Consider the following 22,301-nt stretch of genomic DNA (forward strand, 5'->3'; position numbering starts at 1 on the left):
AAAAAAAGGTTCCCTCGCCCTTAATTTTTTCCGAGGTTTGTATGAGGTCACTAAATGCAGCACGGTCTTGACAAGGGGCGTTCATGTGCTGAACCCTGGGTGACCGCCGGCGTCCTCTTGCACTGTCTATAATAAAAAATAATATATATATATATTAATATTATTCGCTGTGCCATAGTTTAATCAGTAATGCTCGACCAAGGCGAAGCCAGAGCTCCAGTGGCGCAATCGGTTAGCGCGCGGTACTTATATAACAGTATTCTGCGGAGACATGCCGAGGTTGTGAGTTCGAGCCTCACCTGGAGCAGAGTTTTTAACCAGGACCTAATGTAAGAACACTGGACTCAACCTGCTGCTGAAAATGAAACCGTTTCACTATGTGGGCGTCACGTTTAGCTGATTGACAAGTGACCTACTTGTTGCTGTCAGCAGAAATATCCAGATTCTTGTCAGCTTATTTCGTTTTTATATGAAGATATCTATTCGCTAAAAAGCATAAGCAAACAAATGAATGTTGAGCCAAATAATCCAAAACTGTAAAATCTTATTTTTTTTTTAAACAATGGATGTTGAGTATTTATATTTTTGGTCCAAAAAATATGCACAGTTAAAGTTAAACATGTCTTTAAAGCTATAACAGAATTTTAAATCACCTAAAGAACAAAATAAAAGGAATCTGACTAAAAGAATTACTTTTTTTAAATAAATAACTTATTTATGCGTAAAAACAAAGTTTTGAAGGCCAGGGTTAACATATGATTGCTAAAAACTTAAAAAAAAGTTAAATATTACTTGCCATTTCTTGTTTTTAATAGTACAAGAAATGTTACAATACTATTTTAAATGTTTTAACAAGAACCCTTTTTTTTTTCTGTCACCACCCACGTGCATCTTTTGTTTAACAGCGTCCTCTGTTGGACTCTACGTAGAAGTGAGGCTACATATCCACCGCTAGAGGGCACTGTAACCACATGTGTTGGCTAAAAAGAATTATAGTTTTCACAAGTACTGAAGAGCAAAATATCAGAAGTGTTCAACTCTCCAAATATATATGATACTAAACAATAGATTAATTTTATAGCTACTTTCAGAAATTATACTAAAATTAAATATTTTCATTTTACCTATACCTTTTAATCTGCTTTTCCACAAACCCCTACCAATCATGTCATTTTTTTTAACTTTAATTTAACATCATTGCTGCACATCTACTCTTTCTGCGCATGTGATTTGTTTGTCGATCTGTCCGTTTTAAGCCGTGTCGAGCTGAGAATGAACAAGCAGGAGATTGCAGTAATGACATGACCCAGATGTCCCGGGGGCTGAAAATGAGAGTGCAGATTGGGACCTCGCACCTCCCTCTGTCCCCACAACCGTTGTGGCCTCAGTCCATCCGGCTGTAGGCGAAGCACAGCAGAGCATTTAGCAGCCGGATACGTAATGACCCCTGTATGTGTGTGTGTGTGTGTGTTGCGTCTAAGCTCATCCAAATCCATGTAAACATATGGGATCAGATTTTGGAGCGCGTGCCACTTGTTCTCAGTGCTCCGGATTAGAAGTAACAGTTTTTTTTAATTTACTCTCCTTTGGCTGCTCAGTAAGACACTAAAGCCTAGTTTCTCCCTCTTGACCCCGCCACCATCCTTTGAGGTCATTGGGTGGCTGAACCGTCACAGACAGGAGGCCCAGTGGGCCACTTTACACTACAAGAATCATCCGAACAGCACAAGAATCTCTGTGTGTAAAGATGGTTGTGTGTTGAGGATGAAGGGAAAAAAAGAGGGTCAAAAGATGGAGAGTTTAATATTTGGGATAAGCTTTGATTGAACATCCTCAGATCAGAGCAGGATGATCAAATTCTGCCCGTAATAATCCCTCATCTTAGAAAATTAAATACCACTCTCCAGCGCTCATCACTTGTATATCCCTCGGTAAGACAGTCGGAGTCTTTATCTAACATGTGTCTCATAACCCTGCCTGGTTCTTCAGGGAGATGCTCTGATATCTGATGAGTTTTTCATTAATAAGGCACAACTCTAATCCAGAGGGAGAAACACGGAATGACAACGGATAAGCCGCGCTTTTGCCAGACTGCTCAGACACACAAGAGACACTCGCCGGTGCACGATTACAAAACATCCTTATTCATGCACTTACATTATAGTTTAATCTCCAAAACCCATACTAGCCTACATTTGTTTGCTTGTACGAATATTTGTGCCCAAACTATGGAGATATAATCTTAACGCGGAGGAGCTTAGTGAAAATCACATTTACAGGTGTTCTGAAAAACACTTTTTTCTCATTTATCCATGAGGGATTATTAAATATATTTGAAAAAAAAGGTCAAAATATAACCCACTTTGAGGAAAGTTGTATCTCAAAAATAGCCATACGAGTATAATAGGAATATTTGAGAGAATCTTCCTCCGGTTCAAAATAGTTTTTCTGCAAACTGCCTTTTCCCTAAGATAGGCTCCAGCAACTCTACACAGGAAAAAGTGCTAGTAGAAGATGGACGGATGAAGCTTTCTAGCTACTCTTTTTTATTTTATTTGTGATTTAACTGTTTTATGATGTGTTACACAGTAGAAAATTGATATATTCGTATGTCCTTTCAGTCTGCAATCAGAGCAACTGATGTCCAGACAAAATTAGTTGCCAATTTTTGCTTTAAGTGAATATCAGTGCAGAACAATTGCTGAAAAAGTCACCTATCAAAAATTGAGTGGAAGCTTTTCAGACGGTAAACACAAAAAGTCTCTCACCACAGAGGAGGTTTCTCCCATGAGTGTCCATTCCTCATGCTGCAGATCCTAATGGCTCAAGTTCAGGTTTTCCATTGGAGTGGCTTTTTTTACATTTAGACCTCTAACCCCCCAGATCTAATAGACCCATACCTTTTAAAAGTATTAGTTCCAAGCTGGATTCTAAAGAAAAGTGACAGAATTAAATGGGAACTCTTCTCTAATCTATATAATAATAATAATAAAAAATAGAGTTCACACCAGCAAGTTAAGTTAATTAATTTGAAGTGGAATATGTTTTTTTTTATGGCTGGCCGTTGCATTTCATTTGTTTTATGTTTAACTTTTTATATTTCTTAGTATGTGCCCAAAGAGGATCTTGGTGATGAGATGATGTGTTGTGACAACCTAGATAGTGTCAAAATTAATAGGACAGGTTCAAATAGCAGCTTAAATGATAGATTCCTCAGATTAATAGAAGACTTACAACATCTAAATTAAAAAAACAAACAGTGAGATGGGAAAAAATGTTAAATAAGACAAAAAAAGATGAAATTATTTATTTTTATATTGATAATTTGAAAGATGCAAACATGATCTCTTTTTTTTCTCAAACGAATGACTGAAAAACACACAAAATAATAATGGTTGTGCTGCCAAGGGAAGAGTCAAGAAGTGTCAACATAATGAGAAAAATATCACAGCTGCAGCTGTAACCAAAAGTCAAAATCATTAATTATGTATTATTGGGTAATAAATAATGAAAAGCTGAATACCTGTGACCAAAATGCCTGTGTTAACCTTGTTTAGATGTTGCACAGAGTTTTTCCATTTTGGACACAGCTCCTAAACTGCCGTTAAGTGCAGCTTTTACTACCGATTATTTAGGTCACAGTTCAATATTCATGGAGTCCAGTTTGTAGATTTAAAACAAGCAGCTGCAGGTACTACACCAAATTTCACCCATTAACTGCAAATGTTTTTTATAGAAAGAAGAAATACAGAGATGAATAAACTAAATTGGATGTTTCAGAAATAGTGTTTTTAAAACTTATTTTTGTTAATCTTAACTCTAACCCTAACCTTTGCTGTATAGAAAAAACAAACAGATAAAGAAAACAATACATTTTCTACGTCACAAGTAAAAGCTTTTTTTAAATGTGATTTTCTGTTCCTGATTCACAACAATTTGAATAAAGAAATACTCAGAAATGCAATTTTAATCTTAATTATCTTAATATATGTCCTCGATTGTTAGACAAATGACACAAGAACATGTTAAAAACACCAAAAACAACATTTGCATTGGAGTGGGTCTTTCAAATGTGTTTAGATTTAATGGGAAAAGAAAGAATAGCATACAATACCTAAAATACAATGGGTGCAACTGGGAGGTTTAAGGGAACTGATTCTGAACCTTCATTAATAAAACACTGACCAAAGAAAACTGGATTCTTTAAGGAGCAAAATGGTATCTCCCAAGTTCACCATTATTAAATTACATATAAGACAATTGAAGCTAAGATAAATAAATAAAATAATAAAATAATAAATAAATAAATAAACAGGAAATGGAAGAATACGTTAAAAACACAACCTCTCTACATGAAATTGCCAATGTATGTGGCGCTTGTTGCATTTCGTGATGTCTACGCTTGTTTTTCCAAATTATAAATTCATAAGATAACTATTTTTACAATTTCTGTTACAGTGCTTTGTTTAAAACACATTTAATTTTGCCGAGCAGAATAAAACAATCTATTTAAAAAATAATTCCAAAAATTATATAACAAAATAAAGACCCAAATCAGTGCCACTCCGGTGTACGCCGGAAAGAGTTGCAAGTGGACCCTACACATCTAGAACTCCGAAATTGGCCAATCGGAACGTAGCATGTATAGCTGCCATGCTAGTTGACACATAAATCCGCCAATTAAACGACGTTTTGCAAACAGATAGTAACCAATCACCTTTCTGATGCTAAAAATAACACCTCCTCTTGTTCAGCACCTAAAGTCGAAGGATAGCTCTGGCCTTTCAATGGAAGAAATTGCTAGATTTGTTAGTGTTGTATAATAATATAGCCTATCCTCAGGTTCCATATTTTTTTGAACGATCGCAGTTGTGTTTATTTATTGAGAAAGACAGAAGTGGCGTCAAACATGCGTAAAAATCAACGCTGTCCAAGCACGGAACCACCGAGAAAGGAATTATCGCCGCTCAACTGAGGCCAATCTTGATTATTTATTTTTTTTTAAATTAAGGAAACACAACATAGCTAGCTAACGTTAGCTCTGTTGGTAGCCAAGTTAACGATATATCCTCACGTTAAAGCAGAGTGGTTTGTTCAAGATTGGATCTACGTCGGTTCAGCAGCTGGAAAACGTAAGTAGCATGCTAATAATGCTAACGTTATTAGCTCCAGTTTGTCATTCCGGAGAGCCGTGACTAACGTTAGCTAACTCATGTTAGCTACATTGAGCTAACATGCTAACTCAACACACCAGAAAGCTGGGCCTGAGCGAAGAGGAACCAGTGTTTAACTTAACAATTTGCATTGCTAAATGTTGCAGGTCGACTGGTGTTGGACATAAACAGTTATGTGACATAAAAATGTTAGCACTTCCATAAAGCTTGACTAAGCGTGTGAAGTTCAGTGTTAGTTGACAGCCTTTTTTTATTCGTAATTTTATAGATCCAGCCACCAATAAGAACCTCCTCGTGACCTCCATATTTTATATGTTCGTGTTAAATAAATTATTATCGTATTGTATCATTTTAGTTGCTCTGGGTGCAGTTAGCTTATTAATCGAGGGTGTTTTCTTTTGTTCCCTTTTCATTATCATTGACTTGTTTGTTTTTGTTCTTAGGGGTTATCCTTGTTAGAGGGCCCTGTTTCTGGCAACATTACTGATATTGTAAACATATTAAATAATTTAAATTTTCAGAGTAATATAGGCGGTTCAATGCCTGAGCAGGACCAATTCAAATGGTGGGTTTCATAATGATAACATGCTCAATAACAATGCATGCAGTCCATTTTGGATGATTTGGCCATACTGTAATGAACTGTAAACAAGTAATCTTCTTTATTTGTGAAGGGCTTTAAATCTTCTTTATATTTGATAAATAAATATAATTAATATTTACAAACTGGTGAGATTATAAAGGGAAAAATAGCACTTTATTAGCAAGATAATGTCATTTTAATTGACAATTCTAACAATTCTCGTACATTAAAACAAGCTATTTTGTATTTTATTGAAGCTTTCGATCACTTCCTTTTACATAGATGATTTTTGCTTACTTCTTGCCAGAGTTTGCTCTCAATGTTTTCCCATTAGTTGAAGTGCAACACTGTACGTTGCTCTGTAAAGCACTGCAGATCGATTGGCACAGATGGGATTGATTTAAACTGGGGGCTCGCTCTCACCAAAGATGTAAGTTCAATTGCACTTACCAAATTTTGTTGCTGCTACAAACACATACATGGAAAAAATTCTTATTGAGTTCAAGTTTTTATGTGTTACTGTTGCACATTTTTGTATCAAGCACATCCCATTTGAAGTATCAAATTTTTGCTTAAAATTTTTTAAACATTGGTTACTGAGTTTATAAAAATGCAAAACAATCGTGGTCAGAAAGTGCCCTGACCCTCCTTGAAATCAGATTATAAATTATTAATTGTAATTCTTCACAGATTAATTTAGTTCAACTTCATGTAAAACACATTTTTAAAGTTGCTACTATTATTTTTATCTTGTTTGCCACACAGTTCTTTGAGATTTTATGTTGCACTTTGCCAACTGACTTTGTACAGACTTTTTGTATCTATCCATAAAGATCAGGCCTTTTATGAGCCCATATAACACAACAGTTAACATTGTCTGAGTGTACCACAGCGATATGCAATCAAAGAAAACGCCTGAGGTCATCTTTACGATCAGTTTTGCACGGTGTGGAAATGAAGTTTCTCCGACCGCCTTGTTCATGTGTCGGATTACAATAAGACCCATTGATGTCTTGTACATGACATCACTTGGTGTTGAGCTTCGTCCCTGCTTGTTCGATAACGGCATTTCAATAGCTGATAGTCTTTAACTGAGTCAGCGGTCGACGCTGAAAGACTGAGTAGTCAATGAAACGTAATACCATTGAGATAATTGGCCAACTTGTGAAGATGAAACTGCATAACTTCAAAACCGCCGTTTGTTAAAGAAGCTATAATGTATTTGGAAGGTTAATAATAGATGTAATAATGGCTGGTTAATGTTAGTGCCTTGGTGGGTTTTATTTTTATGGATAAGGAGAAACAAATGGAGTGCTTACATGAAATATTAACACTTTCAGTTTTAAAGAGGAGCTAATGCAGCATCTGCTTTTTGTTTTTGCATTGAGAGATTGTATGAGATTGTTGGACAACATGCTTGTAAAGTTCTGATTGTTTTCTTTGTGAAAATTAAATTTGAAGTAGTGATTTGGATTATTTTTACTCACGTATCAGTAAATGTATCCAATCCATAAAGAGAAATCTTCGCAGCAAAACTTTAATTGTTAACCCAAACAAATTAATGTTAAATAATAAAACAAAATTGTGCTTTGGACTTCATTATTTCTTTTTTTTGTCTTTCTAAGTTAGTTGAGTTTGTTCCATGGGGTTAAAAATAGAGAGAGCAGCAGTCATGTGATGGTGCGATTCTATGGAGAGTCCCCTCCATTATCTAAATGGGGCTCTACTGTCCTGATAGTGTTAAACTCTGTGGAGGTCCTGTTTAAACTCAGAGCCTAAAATTCCTTTAAATGTAGAACGCTTACATCTTGTAAGTGTTAAACCTGCACCATGTAATTGTGTAGATGGATAACCCTGCAATATACAATTTTGGGAGATTTAAGGCAATTTTAAAACTTAAAATGTATTGACACAATTCCAAATTGCTGTTTTACAGCTTAGTATTTAAAATGAATGTCTAATGAAGCTGCCTTATTCACTAAATGTATGTATAGTTTATGCTTTCACTGTTCTGGTATTGTTACTCTATTTTAAAGATGATTGCAATTGTCTATCTCTTTCGAATTCTTATTTTAGAAATAATTTTAGAAAGATGTAGTGTGTAGATGAAGACCTGCAACAATTCATAGGTTGTATGTTTTGTCATTTGTCACGTTTGTTGACAATTATTCCCAATAGGATGATTATTATGCATCACAAACTCTTTTAATACAAAAAAGAGGGGATACTCCCATATTATTTGTAATTCTTGGTTTGCTCCTATTTGAAATATGCAAAAGGTTAGTCCAATCACTCCAAAATACATAAACAATCTTCAGATTATATTGTTTACAAATGATCCATTGTGTTTTAACTGCTTGTTTCGGAAAACAAATGGAAATGCAGTGATGTTATGCTAGCATAAGCTATGTTAGGTCTGTCAGATGAGATTTAAAGAAAAAAAAATTGCAATAGTTGACATAGCAGTGTGTATTGTGAATTTCTATAGTAGGTGTGATTTTTAGAATGTAACTTGGAAAGTGTTCTCCGAGCAGCATTTGGATTCTCTGCAGTGTTATGTAACCCTGACGTGAAACGTCCCTGCTGGAAACCATGGGTTTCTTTTAAAAGGCTATTGCACCGGAGAGGGATGGCTATAACTAGTAGTTGCAGTGTGGGTGAGAGTCCTTAAGACGAGGTTAAGTGAGCGAGAATCCTGCGCGATAGGCTTCGTTTTGTTTAAATTTCACAACCAACGATTGCCGTGCGTTCGAGCGATCCTCACGTCTCCTTTCACCACCGCAACTGCCCAAATAGACGGATGATGCAACTCCTCCTTCCTCTCACTACCAAGCAGCTGAGTGTGTGTGAATTTGTTTTTAGCGTGTGAGAGAATGACATTGGGAGGAGGGGGATGTCACTGAATGAAGCCTTGGCTGGATGTTTTCACGGCAGGGTGGGTGGTTGCTAGGCAATAGCTGTGTTTGTTTTATTTTTAGAGAGAATCTCTCCCATCAGAAGTGGCAGATTAGTTATTTTTTTAGTTAAAAACGTATCTAACCTTTTAAATAAAAATGGAGCCACATGGTAGTGTGGCTTTTTTCAACATTTTGGTGGTCTGATCCTGCAGAGGAGACCTGAATGGGCCTGCTCCACCGCTTCACTCTGGTCATGAAACGTAAACCAGACTGGAGTATTTTTAGAGCACCTTTTTCTTGCTTGTAGACTATGACACTGAACACATGCTTAGAGCAGGAACAGACACACAAAACCGCCCTCCTCTGAATCTGGCTGTGATCATTCTGTACATGGTATGGCCTGTTTTAGCCTCATGACATGAACATATAGGATGGAATTCCTACCTTAAAAAAAACGTCTCTATGCATGTCATCTTTCACTTCATAATTAGTAGTTTATCTAATAAATTACCTTACTTTTTTTTTTACTATAATCTTGAGTACGGCTGAAAATACTTCTAAGGAGCTTTTATTGTGACATCTTTCCATTGTTTTTTCAAAATAAATACTGTTTTTTTCAAATATTCAACTACATTATTTTTCTCTTTCTAGCAAATGTATTAATAGCTGTATATAAAATGTTTTTGAATAAACATGGAACATACTGTAGCATAAAATGGATTAGGTCCCACACGTGGCGTGTAATGATGAGAACACTGTTGAGTTTTGCTCTGAAGTGACGTATGTTTCTGTTTTGGTCCTGCTGTAGACTGACAGCATGTCTTCTTTTTATGCTTTCTAAATATTACGTTATTGGATTTGTTTTTACAGTTTTTCTCAATCGTTTTTGTTCGTTTCTCACTACAGTATTAAAGTTTGCAACACTGCTAAGACGTTTCTCAAAACAACTGTTGCAAACTGCAAAACATGTTAGATAACCTATAAAACTGAGTTACTTTCTCAAAATGCAATTCAAAATTGGTAGTTGCTTCAAAAGCAAGTTTTTATGTCAGTGAAAGTGTCAGTGTTGTCAAAATAACAAGTTATAACTCCAGCTTCTTTGATCAATTCAAAAGCTTTTAGCATGTTTTCATTGAGACTGATTTCTCTAGAAGTGTTTCCCAATGTCATGTAATGTGAAGACAGCATTACAGTATCGTGCATGACATTTTGAAAACTAGAATTTCATTTTTTAAAAACGCACTGAATATGCTCTTCAGTGTTCACAGTATTGTACACATGGAAAGAAAAATACAAAAATAAACTCCCTTTTGCTCAGTAAATTTCTTTCATGGAAACACAATAACAATTATATTTAAAATGGATGAACAAGATGTTTGACAACACGTTCAACAAATTTGTGTGCAAAAACACAATAAATGAAATTAAGATTATTAGTTGTACAATGACTATTCATTCTGGAGGAGTTTAGATCATTTTGACAGACATGATAAAATAAATGAATAATGATCAAAAGCAAGTCAAAAGTGATCATTTTGTAGAGATTTGTTCTTCATTTATTGCTTTTTGTCCAAAAGGAAATGTTATTGGATGAAATGAACAGGAAACTGCCTCTAGGTTGTGACCAAATAACTAAATGTTTTGGAGGTTGCACTAACTGTTGTGAGAAATGCACTAAAACGATTGAGAAAAACTGTAAAAAAAAATTGTCACTTTGACCTGAACTTGCAACATTTCATTGTGATAATTTTCATTTCAGAAAATAATTTTACAAGCACAAAATGTGCTGTTTTCTCTGAGATTCCAGTCAAAAAAGGAATATAAAAACTGTCCAAGTCCTTTTATAAAAACCCACTTCAAAGAAAGTTATAATTTTTATTGTTTTCAACATGTTCTTGTGGCATTTTTTTTGACGATGGAGGACATGTATAAAAAAAATGAATCTTAAAATTGTATTTTTGAGTATTTCTCTATTCGAATTGTTGCGAATCAGGAGCAGAGAAAAAATAAACAGTGAAAAAGAGCGTATCTGTGATCTAGAAAATACAGGCCTGCTGTGCTCCAATGTAATGCACTTTTAGATGCCTAGATCCGTGAACGTCTTCTTTTTCCTCTAAACTGTACGGCTGGATAGCTCCGATATTGCTGGCCATTTTTGTTGAGGTTTGAGGGGGCTGTAAACTAGTAGGAGAGAGTGTAAATGAAAATATCCCAGCGATGGGAAGGGGAAAGTGGGGTGGGGTTGCTTAGTGCAAACGGCCCCGCCCACAACTTACAGGTGAAATTCTGATGAACTACTGCAGCTCTGCAGAAACTATGTCCTCAAAAAATATATATATATATATTTTTTTTTAATTTTGTCTAAAAACAGAATAATCTTAATTAAAAGACTATTAAGTTAAGTGTGGTGAAGTTAACTTCTTTGTCTCTTTTTTTTCAATCTGCAGCTATAAGGAACAATGGGCGCATTCCTGGACAAGCCGAAAACAGAGAAACATAGTGCCCACGGAGAGGGCAACGGGCTGCACTATGGCCTGAGCTCCATGCAGGGCTGGCGGGTGGAGATGGAGGACGCCCACACAGCCGTGGTTGGCCTTCCTCACGGACTCACCGACTGGTCCTTCTTTGCCGTCTACGACGGTCACGCGGGCTCTCGGGTGGCCAACTACTGTTCTGCACACCTGCTGGAGCACATCCTGTCAGGTGGGGCCGAGTTTGGTCCGGGGCCAAGCTCGGTGGAGGGCGTGAAGGACGGCATCCGCTCTGGGTTCCTGAACATTGACGAGTACATGCGCAACTTTTCTGATCTGCGGCAAGGGCTGGACCGCAGCGGATCCACAGCTGTTTGTGTCTTGCTCAGCCCCACGCACCTCTACTTCATTAACTGCGGCGACTCGCGGGCCGTGCTAAGTCGAGATGGCAAGGTGGGCTTCTCTACTCAGGATCACAAGCCCTGCAACCCCCGTGAGAAGGAGCGCATACAGAATGCCGGTGGCTCAGTGATGATCCAAAGGGTAAATGGCTCTCTGGCTGTGTCCCGGGCTCTGGGGGACTATGACTACAAATGTGTGGACGGTAAGGGCCCCACAGAGCAGCTGGTGAGCCCTGAACCGGAGGTTTGTGTGCTAGAGCGGGCAACCGAAGGAGACGAGTTTGTGGTGCTGGCATGCGACGGCATCTGGGATGTGATGTCCAATGAGGAGCTGTGCGAGTTTGTGCGCTCACGATTGTTGGTCTGTGACGACCTGGAGAAGGTCTGTAACTCAGTGGTGGACACCTGCCTTCATAAGGTAAGCCGTCATTTTCCTTTTAGGTATCGTTATGTGTTTATTGTTGTAAAATCTTATTGTCGACGTATTTACATTTAATTGGAATAAACTGTTTCTAAAATGGAAAATGTAACCATATACAGTATGATTTCATAAAATCTTTTTAAATATTTAACCCTGCTTACAGGATTTTCTGCCAATTCTTAGAGTCAAACCAACAGTTGTAATTCTGCCCTTGTCCATTGAGCAAGTTATTTTTACTTTACTGGATGGGCTATCTCACATAACTGCATGATCATAAATCTTCTTTACTGCCGCCGCGGCCTGTTGTGATGCGCGTGACCCTCTTCACGAAAAAAAACTTGCTCCAACTACAATATTTTGACAAAGTTGGTGACAGTCCAAATTGTCGAAGGCCAGAACTATACTTTTTGAATTTAAATCATATGTTTAATAGTTGCTTCCTCCAGAAACTGGCAGCAAACTCACAAAATGTAAAAGAAAAAAATTGGGACATAAACCATTTTGTTTGTTGATAAAAGTTGAAATTAAGTGTTTTTATCTTTAGAAGAAAAGAGCTAAAAGATTTACAACATTAATGTGCGTCATCATCAGTGAAGCATGTTGGGTATTAGCCCCTTTCATGCAGCTGTTCCACTCCCAGGCGTCTTTGGTGCGCCTTGAAAAAAACCCTTCCGCAAAAGCGTAAATATGCCCCTCCTTTGAAGACGGAACGCCCAAACATCAGAGTGACGCTGCAATGGTGCAACACGCTCATTACAGATATAATGACCCAATTTCCTGCTTCATACAGAATTCTGGATCTTGCATTTGTTAATTAACTGTAAAATCTAGTCTAAATCTGTCAACATGTTTTATTTTCACTAAATAATACACGTGCAAACAACTATGTTCTTATAATAATAATAGTGCTGCTGCGTGTCATTGAGCTTTTGTATTGAACATAGTACTAATTAAACATTTTCAATATATATCCTTAACCATCAAAATAGCCTTAATGCTGTTAAATCCAAACAAAAACCGAGATTGAATCAGTTTTAGTCACTTATGTTTATGTAAAAAAAATTAACAAAAAATGAAAAAAGAAATAGCACAGCTTATGCTAAGAATTTCCAAGATCATTTATGGTATACATGTTAAATAACTTGTTTAAAGGTAAATAAAAAAATACTAATTTAATTTATGATTTAATAACTTTCTTCTAAACAGTCTTTTGAGAACTCTTTTTTTTTTTTTTTTTTGGTAACCCTCGTACTATCTTATGGGGTCCAGATGACCCTACCCTTATATTGAAGTGTGATTCCTCCCAGGACAAAGGTAGACAGAATTTTATGTCTGCTACGAACACCAGTAAAGATAAAAAAAATCCTTGAAAAAAAAAAAAAGTTCAGCGCTGTGTCTTGTGGGGTCCAGATGACCCCACTTTAATTGTAAACATGCTTAGGGTAGCACAAGGGTAAAATCATTTTTAAGACTTTACCAGGAGGATTGAAATGAATACCATTGGGGGTATGTCCGGGATATACCTATATTAAAGAAATTACCCAACTCTTTCAGCATACATTTTGTATTTTTATGTAGTCATCTGGTTTCTGTCACCTTTCTTATACTTCACTGTATTAATGTGTTTTGCATAGTTCTCCGTTCAATGAAAACATTAAAGCTAAAGCAAAAATAAAATCCGATTTAGAAAAAATGTCTTATCCCTACTAAAACATAAAATTACATTAAAATAAACATTTTATGTGTGGGGGAAAAAACAAAGTAAAACCAAGAATCTAGTGACTTACAAATTCACTTCTTTAGATGTTATGTTACTTGTATTAAGCCTTTAACATTGTAGTGAGACTTTGTTTTATCATTATTTAAACAGTGTTTTAAAATCCTTTAAAAGTTTTCCAGTCAGGATTACATCAGACTTTGATTGAGTTGTTGCAACTCTTTGATGCGTCAACTTTTTCTAGCAGTTTTTTTTGGGGGGGGGGTTGTTTGAGATCATTCTCCTAATGTGTGACCCAATCTAAGCCAAGCCTTTGTTGTCAGAAAGATGGTCCCATACTGGACATTAGAGTCTTGTATAGGTGTTACAGGTGCTGCAGTTCATTTTTTCACCCCCCCTATTTAAATGACACATTCTCCCAAAATGTAGAGGTCTCATACCTGCTGATGTTCTCATATGTCGCTCTTGTCTGTCACATATAAACATGAACCTCAATGCTTAACTAAACCAAAGATGCTCAACTTCTTTGGCATGCTTTCATAGGATATAGAAAGAAAAAGACAGCTAGGACACGAAAAGCTGCATGCAAGTCCAAGATGAGTAGTGGACTTATTGTTGTATGTTTTGGCGTGTATTCGAGATTTTGTTGGAGCACGTCAAGCTTCATCTGAGGAGCAAGTCAACAAACCTCGAGTCTCTGGAAACTTTGTTCAGACTTGCAATGGCAAACTGTGAGCTCCAAAGCGGAGAGATCGTCTTTAATGGTTCAGTATTTGCTCCTCTGCTTTTACTCTCATATGAGCCTAAGTACACCTCATTCATAATCAGTAGACTTTTGCGTGACATCAGATCACCCTTTACTGCTTTAAAGACTTCAGTGTTTCTGGGAAGTCTTTTCATAAATTTTAGGAGGCCATTTATGGGAACATTTGCACGACTGCTTTAAAGTTGTTACCCTAAATGATTCCAAGGATATTACATTGAGTTGCAACCGCTCATCCATGTCTAGTTTAATTAAACTTTTGTACCCTCTTTTAGTTTATTACCTAGTTAAAATATTTCACAATTTTGTTATTGATTTGTAGAAAGTTTCTGTTTGATGTATTAAAAAAACAAATGAGTTAAGGCTATTTCATTTTTTTGTTTTTTCTTTACTTAATTTTTAGTGGAATAATGTCGGGAAAGCAGACACAATATCTCAGTTTTGTGTTTCCAAAGCAAAATAATAATTCGATCACAACTTGATCTTTCAGGATTATCAAATAAGCCCAAATATTTATGCAAACCCATAATAAACTATTTCACAAATGGTATTAATCTCTCGTATTATGTTAAATATTACCTTTTAGAAAAATGTTCGGTTAGTGTTGGGTTGAACTCTCTTTCATAGGTTGTTATACTTCACACAATAGAATAAAATCTTTTATTTTCTCACCAACTATAGGTTAAACCGTCTCTTGTAAACTCAAATATAACACAATGTGTGTTTTCCCTCCATCTTTCTCCAGGGGAGCAGAGATAATATGAGCGTGGTGTTGGTATGTTTTCCTGGGGCTCCCAAAATCTCAGAGGAAGCTGTAAAGAAGGAAGAGGAATTGGATAAATTTCTAGAAACCCGTGTTGAAGGTCAGCATCAAGAGCATGCACACACAGAAAGATTCATCTCGAAAATATCCTATAGAAATCACCAAAACCTTTAGAGAAACTGTAAAAGTATGATGCACAACAGAACTGTTTTGTTGTTTTCCAGAGCTTCTGGGAAACTGTGGGGAGACAGGAGCCCCTGACCTGGTGTCTGTCCTAAGGAGCATCGCCTCAGAGAACATCCCCAACCTTCCACCTGGTGGAGGCCTGGCCAGCAAGTAAATATATTATTACTATCAGAGTTTAAGAGAGATTTAATATGGAATCTACATTCTTAAGCATGTCACATATCATTGGGATCGTTGATGATCATATTGATTGTGTTTACTTCGACAGACGGAGTGTGATTGAAGCAGTGTACAACAGGCTGAATCCTCACAGAGAAGAAGAAGCGGTGAGTTTGACCCCTCGTGTCCCTCGACCTTTATACCCTCCTCCATGACCTAAGGCAGTCACTAACACAGGAAATGGTTCCTTTTGTGTGCGTGACTTGTTTGTGAGTTAGAGGGAAATGGATGTGATATAAGTGTGAAAGGAGGATGTACAGAAGTCGGTGTTAGTTACTTTTACCAATGACCTTTCGTAAACTGAACTCGACTCAATCAGAACTCGTCACCAGGGAGTGTTACTGGTCTATGATCCACCTGAAAGTGCTTATCTTTTCTTTATCTTTCTTCAAATAAAACTAATGGGTTATTAGATGTAATAATTAGTTGATAATGTTGGCACACTTGCGTAATTTTGGTGAAACGTGTTGCATATAAAACAGTGATGTATTTTATTTTATAAGCTACTCTTCCATTTGATCTTTAGTTAAGAAAATAATTCTAAATTCAGAAGTAGAAGTAGTAGTACAGGTAATTTTTCCCTTAGAGTAAATGTGTTCTATGCAGACGATAGGGGGTTGTTTGTCATATACTTATGGAGCCTTCAGGTTTCTGTTAATGTCATCAATGAGCTTGAATAGCAGTTTTTGATGTGTTATTCTTCAAGGAGTCTTATTTATAGTATTTTATTATAAATTTTGAATCACAGTAATAAAGAGTATACACAGACCGAGTAATATTTATAGGAGTTGCATGTCTAAATTACAGTTGCTGTATAGAATAATAAAACCTTTAATTGTACAATTTTGGTATAAAATACCTCAAACAATTTGGTCTCAGAAGAGTTTTCGATAGAAAATTAGACAGACTTTGGTTTTAAGTGGTGAATCTTTGCATATTTGATCCATTAAAAGGCACAAGAGTCTCATACTTCACATACTTTAAGTCTAAAGATCCAGTGCATAACAACTTGTAACATCCGTAAAAGCACTTCTCCAACTTACTTCTAGTGGCTTATATGTTGCTGTATATTCAAATCGTATCTGTATTTTAAGATGAGCAGAATCTTAGAGGAGCCTGGCCACTATTGGAGACTGGCGTCTAATGTAACAAACCCGTTAGATCGACCACTATTGGAAGATATATGTGGTCACTGTCAGTGTCTTCTGGGCTGCACAGATGTTTATAACCTGAGGCTGATTTTTCAGATCCTTTTTTAGAATAAGGCAATTGATAAACTAAAAAATGATACTTTTTTGTAAATTGCCGAATAGTGTTGCACCTGTGACTCAGCCCCTCCCACTCTCAAGCACAGATAGTAGATTCAAGTGCATATATAGAGATAAGATTGCTTTAACAGTTAAAAACAGTTGCACCTACTTCTACATTGTGCATCTAACTACTGCAATGCTTCTACCTTTAGGTTTAATGATCCCAAAACTAAAGGCACTATAGGTTATTAGCAGCATAAGCTCGTCAAATCAAAATTTAAAGTGGTAAAATGTTCTGAACTTGTTTTTAAAGCCTTTAAAGAAACGAGAACTAATAATCTCATTTTTTTCTCCCTTAAACGTTATTTAAGGAAAACTTTGTGTCACTTAAGGATGATGATCACTTCCTGTATTGACAGGAATAACCTTGAAAAGGTGCTTGTGGAAAAAGATGTGAGTGATTGTCTGTTGTTGTGGTCTCAAAAAAGGCTTGAGTTGATTGGACTCCCCTCTGGGCTGTAACCATACTGTCCACATACTACCTCTTGTTATGTAACCCAGTGATTTTCACCAAAGGTTGTTGGCCAGAGGGTGAAAGGTAGCTCTTGCATGAGCATCATCATGTGGCACAAGGACGTCTCCAAGATTGTCACTTTATAGTTTTGCAGCGGCGACGTAAAAATGTGTTGCCGCTGCTTTGTTGAACGTAGGCTGATGTGTGTTTGAATCATGGAGCGTGTCTGCAGAGTCTGACCCCTGGCGTGTCACCTCAGGCCCCTTCGGGGGGAGAGGAGGAGAGTGAGGAGGGAGGTGGCAGCATGTCAGCTCACCTGCTGGAAGCGCTGCGACAGTTCCGCCTGCACCATCGGGGGCAGTACCGCGCGGTGCTGGAAGAGTCCCTGGCTACCTACCACCTGCAGGGGGAGAGCTCTGTGAGGGAAGAAGGAGAGAGCGATGACGATGCTGATGACCAGGAGCGGCCTGCCTCCCCTCCCTCCCCCCTTTCACCCCCTCCCTCCCCTGTCACAGGAGAGCCAGAGAGCAGTGAAGATGGCTCCGCCCCCTAAGTCAGATGTCTGCTCTGAATAAACACCCACCCACCGTTCACTCATGCCATTCCAGTTCTATCAGATGTGCTGTGATTTTCTTCTTGTTTCCCTCATTAACAGAACTTGAATGGACACTCTGGCCATCACTCATTTATGAAAATTTAGACAAATGGCCTTTGTTTTTTCAAATTCTGTCCCTGAAGCGTTATACCCTCCACTTATAGCGAGAATTTGTTTATGTCCACTTTGGTTTAGATTTCCAAACAAGTTAGCCACTTCTGCCGTTTTATGCTTTAAGCCTTAGTCACAACTGCCCTTACGGGTCGAAGCCGTCTGTCTGCGGGTAAAAAATGGGCAAACCTTTATGAGGTATGCAGGTGGAAAGCACAAAATCTCAGATGATTCCGCAGAGCCAAAATGTTCATTTCATCTACGGGCATGCTGCGGGGGACGCACTTATACATCATGTAAGCGTGAAGTAGGTGAGAAGCAAGCACGTTATTTTTTTTTTCAGTTCCCCAAACCTTGCACACTGCTTAAGAGGACTGAAAATGCTGTTCAAGTGATAAGTGTGCACTCCTTGTGCACACTCTTAAGGTCAAATCCGAATTCTTCCCCTACCCCTACAGCTTCTCCCTACCCCTACATTTAGCCCTCCAAACAGGGAGTTATGGAAAATAGTGTCTTCACATTGGGCTGTTACTCCCTCTCATGATGCCATCAATAGTCGCCAGTCAGCTACGTTAGCACGGAGATGCTAGCTCTCAGAAATACATAACAGCAGTTTTATAACTTTAAAAAGGTCATGCTAAAACAAAACATCATTACTTACATTTAAATGTATACTTCTGTGCATTGGAGCAAACTCGCATGAAGAAAAGTGCTTCTCCTCCACGGCACAGCACAACGCAGAACACCCTCGCCCTCCATCATGAAGGTTAGCCCTTAAAAAACTATTTGGGACAACCCTACCCCTCCAGTTGCCCCTACATTCAGAGGGGTAGAAGCTATTGGTGTAGGAGAAGAATTTGGATTCGGCCAAACTCAACCTGGCTGTTAGGAATGAGGAAAATGGACAATTGGAATAAACTGTAGTATAGGTGTTCTATGGGCACATGTGTATCACCTTCATGTGGTTAGTAAGGAGCCAGGACGAACACCTTACAAACGACTAAAGCGCAACAAAAGGTTGCCGTATGATAGCATCACCCCACGTCATAAGTGTCTAACTTACATTATCCTTACAAATACTTCACGATACATTTGCCACATCCACAATGATGTGCTCCATTCTCATGACGTCCCATAAGGTGGTTGTACCATCCTCTATGGAACTTCAGGACACACCTGCAATTCCTTTAAGATGTGGCCCCTCCTGTCTACGCCCCTCCACCCAAAACCTGTATGGACTCATGTGACTAAGGTCTTAAATATAACTCGCCAACGTGAACATCCTGTTCTAATACCAACATTTTCCAGTAAACCCTCGTGGATCACCCTTCACCCTGCACCTTCTCCTCTTCCTCCCTCACCCAAGCTTCACCCCAAAGCTGGCAGAGAACAGGAGTGGAGACACTGAACGTACTGCGTTGTCTCCAAGCCTCCTCCATCTAAAGACTTTAGAATGCTCCTCTTTGTGTATGCGTGTGTCTGACCACGAGAACAATCAACACTCCTCTTTTTTGTGTGTTTCTGTTGTGGTTGGTTGTTGTATTCTGACGTTAACCCATTTTTTTTGGTACTAAACCCTGTGAATGGTTCCCCAACCATCAGGACCCATAAAGTTGCAGAACAGATTCCTGGTTTTCTTTCATTGATGTTCTAGAAGTTTGTCAGTTAAGATGTTCTTCACACAAACGAGGACAAACATTCTAATCCAATCACAAATGAGCACTTTTGATTTTTTTGGGATGTGAAAAAAGGAAGCGAATATCAGCAGAATTTAATCATCTGCCTTCATCTCGGAGCACGGTGGAGCTTCGGCCCAGGTGTTCTGAAGAATTACGTTAAACTATAGAGCACTTTTGCTTTGGTCTAATATATTCAGTAGACTTTAGAAGGATTTCATGCCAATATGCAAGATAGAGATTTTTGTTGTGTAATATTCTTCACTTTTATTGTTCTTTTCATTTATTTGAAAGTCAGCTGTGGAAATGCCTTCATCAGTAACACAACATCCATGTATGAATGTAACAGAGACTAGTCGCTAGTTTTACAGTCTTCTGACTGCTGTGACGTTCAATATTTTTTTGTTTATAAACAAAAGTTTTATTCATCAACACTGAACTCCCAATGTAAAGCACTTAGAACTCCACGGTGAGGTTTTACTAAGCACTGTACGTTTGCATATATATGACTTTATTTGTCCTGCAAACAACAAATAAATAAATATTGAGGTATGATGCTGTGATTTATGTGAATATTTCTCCGTCTTTGGTCCTTGTCTTTTGGTTTTGTGCCACATTAATGTCCTTTTAGCCTTTCAAACTCATTTATATTTAATAAAAAAAGCACTTAAACACAGTGGTAGTATCTGATAGAGGCCTGTTCCCTGACAGATTTACTGCAGCTGCTTCATATTTCTGCTGAGTGTTGTTTTTGTGGCTTGTTTAGGGGCAAATCATGACACATCTATCTGTTCTTGTGTCTGATGTAGCTTGTAATTCAGGGTCAACTTTCTCCCTAAATTCATACCTCAATTAAGAAAGATTTTCTTCTAAAAATGCTGCGTGGACTTTTGAGAATCTTCTCTCCATTCCTCCCCTGTTTTTCAGTCTGACAGTTGGCCTTGTGATTCTCCGTAAGGTGAGTCGTGTGAGGTTCTGGCCGCTCAGGGGAGCATCACTGTGTAGATCCACAAGATTAGCAAAGGTTTCATCTTTGCTGTCATGACAGTCGCCGCATCAACTTTTCACGTCCTTCTCTTTTTCTTCTGTGTCCTCTTCTTACCAGAGCGCTGGTGATTTGGAGGACCCTTGGTAGCCGTGACAACCACACCCCCCCATGTCTCCTCCTGGTGATCCACGCATCCACCCAAGAGGAGTGTCTCCATTGCGCCGTGTCTTTCTCCAAAGAGGACATGTGGTGTGTGCTGGAGTGCGTGAGTGTGCGTATGTCGGTTGTGCGTGTGTGTGTGTGCGCTCGCAGCAGTGGGACAAAGACTACAACAACTAAACTCACGCATACTGCTTTAAACCAGGAGGAAAAGCTGAATCACTTCTCAGAAATATCAAGATTTTATGAACTGAAGCATTGTGATGGTAGAGATGATTTTTACCATTGAGGTGTTTTTTTTTTGTTTGTTTTTTTTCTTCCTCCTTTCCTTGAATGTTGACTGAACACATGACTTCACAATGACATGAGGACCTATCGTTCGTTTGCGAGAGTTTTGAGTGCGAGACAGCTTCAGTGAGGGCCAAGAGGACACGCTGTTTGAGGACTTTGTAATGTTTTCTTCTCCTGAACTTTGTATTTTTTATTTGAATACTCCTGGTTCTGATCATTGCCTAACACCCTTGCTTCTTCCCTCACTTACACATACACAGACACACAAAAAAAGTTAAAAAATCAGCAAAAAAAACCCCCACCACCTCCACCTGTGCACGTATGTGTTGAGCTACCTGTGCGGGCCCTGCATGAGGACTTTGGTTCTACATATACAACTATGTGGTTTTCTAATCGTTCTGGATGGTCAACCATTGGGTTAGAGCGACAACCCGAAGCACCTCCGGACTCCGATAGGCTCCTGCTGTGTGAGAAATGATTTGGAATTTTTTTTTAAGTTTATCTTTTAGATTCTACTAAGATGATAATCATAACTGGGAAGTGGGAGGTTTTCACCGCAAAGCTGAGTTGAAAATCGTGGCTTTCGGGGTTGGGGTCGGGGTGGGCGACTGTTGTGTCACTGGCTGGACTTACTGTATGAAGAGTGTACGCCTCAAAGGTATGGTATTCGGAGGTGCATGTGACAGCAGACAGTCTTGACAGAAAAGTTTTTTTTTTTTTTTCTTTTTTTAAATGTTGTCCATCAGGTTACTATAGCTGCTCGCTGTGTAGAGTGAGTGAACGCCCTGTTTTAACCCTTTTCCCTGGTTCTCAGACTGCATTGGTAATGTTTGTATTGCTGTTGTTTGATTGCACTCACATTTGATTACAGAAAGCGTCTATATATGAAATAAAATACCTGCCAAGGACTGTTGTGTTTGGTGTGTTTTATCTTCCTTTTGACAAACATAATATGTTTACAGCAGGCGTTATGTGTGCACAAGTATGCGCTAAATAGGCATTCTTGAACGCGCTTTTGCATGTTGTGTTCACATTGGACTGTTGCTAGCCAATACATGGTGCGAATTTGGTGGATCTTGTGCCAGGCTTTTACTTTCACAGCTCCAGTCCGACATACAATGG

The 22,301-nt window shown here is 38.1% G+C and overlaps 1 protein-coding gene and 1 non-coding gene across 4 annotated transcripts; both read left to right on the forward strand.

Moving 5' to 3' along the window:
- The first annotated feature begins 213 nt into the window (after positions 1 to 213).
- Positions 214 to 307, forward strand: trnai-uau. Its single transcript has 2 exons — positions 214 to 251; positions 272 to 307. It is a non-coding gene; the product is annotated as a tRNA-Ile (tRNA).
- Positions 308 to 4,718: 4,411 nt separating this feature from the next.
- Positions 4,719 to 22,088, forward strand: ppm1bb (protein phosphatase, Mg2+/Mn2+ dependent, 1Bb). 3 transcript variants are annotated; one of them, XM_024285006.2, is made up of 7 exons: positions 4,722 to 5,132; positions 11,102 to 11,944; positions 15,173 to 15,290; positions 15,415 to 15,526; positions 15,645 to 15,702; positions 20,669 to 20,699; positions 20,847 to 22,088. In XM_024285006.2, the coding sequence occupies exons 2-6, from the start codon at positions 11,114 to 11,116 to the stop codon at positions 20,696 to 20,698; spliced, it is 1,149 nt and encodes a 382-aa protein (XP_024140774.1). In that variant the 5' UTR covers positions 4,722 to 5,132; positions 11,102 to 11,113; the 3' UTR covers position 20,699; positions 20,847 to 22,088. The 3 variants fall into 3 exon arrangements, with proteins under 3 accessions (XP_024140772.1, XP_024140774.1, XP_024140773.1); XM_024285004.2 differs by lacking the exons at positions 20,669 to 20,699; positions 20,847 to 22,088 and adding an exon at positions 17,619 to 20,293 and having other exon boundaries at positions 4,719 to 5,132; XM_024285005.2 differs by lacking the exon at positions 20,669 to 20,699.
- The last annotated feature ends 213 nt before the right edge of the window (positions 22,089 to 22,301 follow it).

Source organism: Oryzias melastigma, linkage group LG19 (assembly GCF_002922805.2).
Source record: "Oryzias melastigma strain HK-1 linkage group LG19, ASM292280v2, whole genome shotgun sequence".
NCBI lineage: Eukaryota > Metazoa > Chordata > Actinopteri > Beloniformes > Adrianichthyidae > Oryzias > Oryzias melastigma.

Coding starts and splice junctions, on each gene's coding strand:
- ppm1bb (XM_024285004.2), top strand. CDS start 11,114: ATGGGCGCATTCCTGGACAAGCCGAAAACAGAGAAACATAGTGCCCAC. Junction 11,945..15,172: donor TGGACACCTGCCTTCATAAG/GTAAGCCGTCAT, acceptor ATCTTTCTCCAG/GGGAGCAGAGATAATATGAG. Junction 15,703..17,618: donor CTCACAGAGAAGAAGAAGCG/GTGAGTTTGACC, acceptor GTGTCACCTCAG/GCCCCTTCGGGGGGAGAGGA.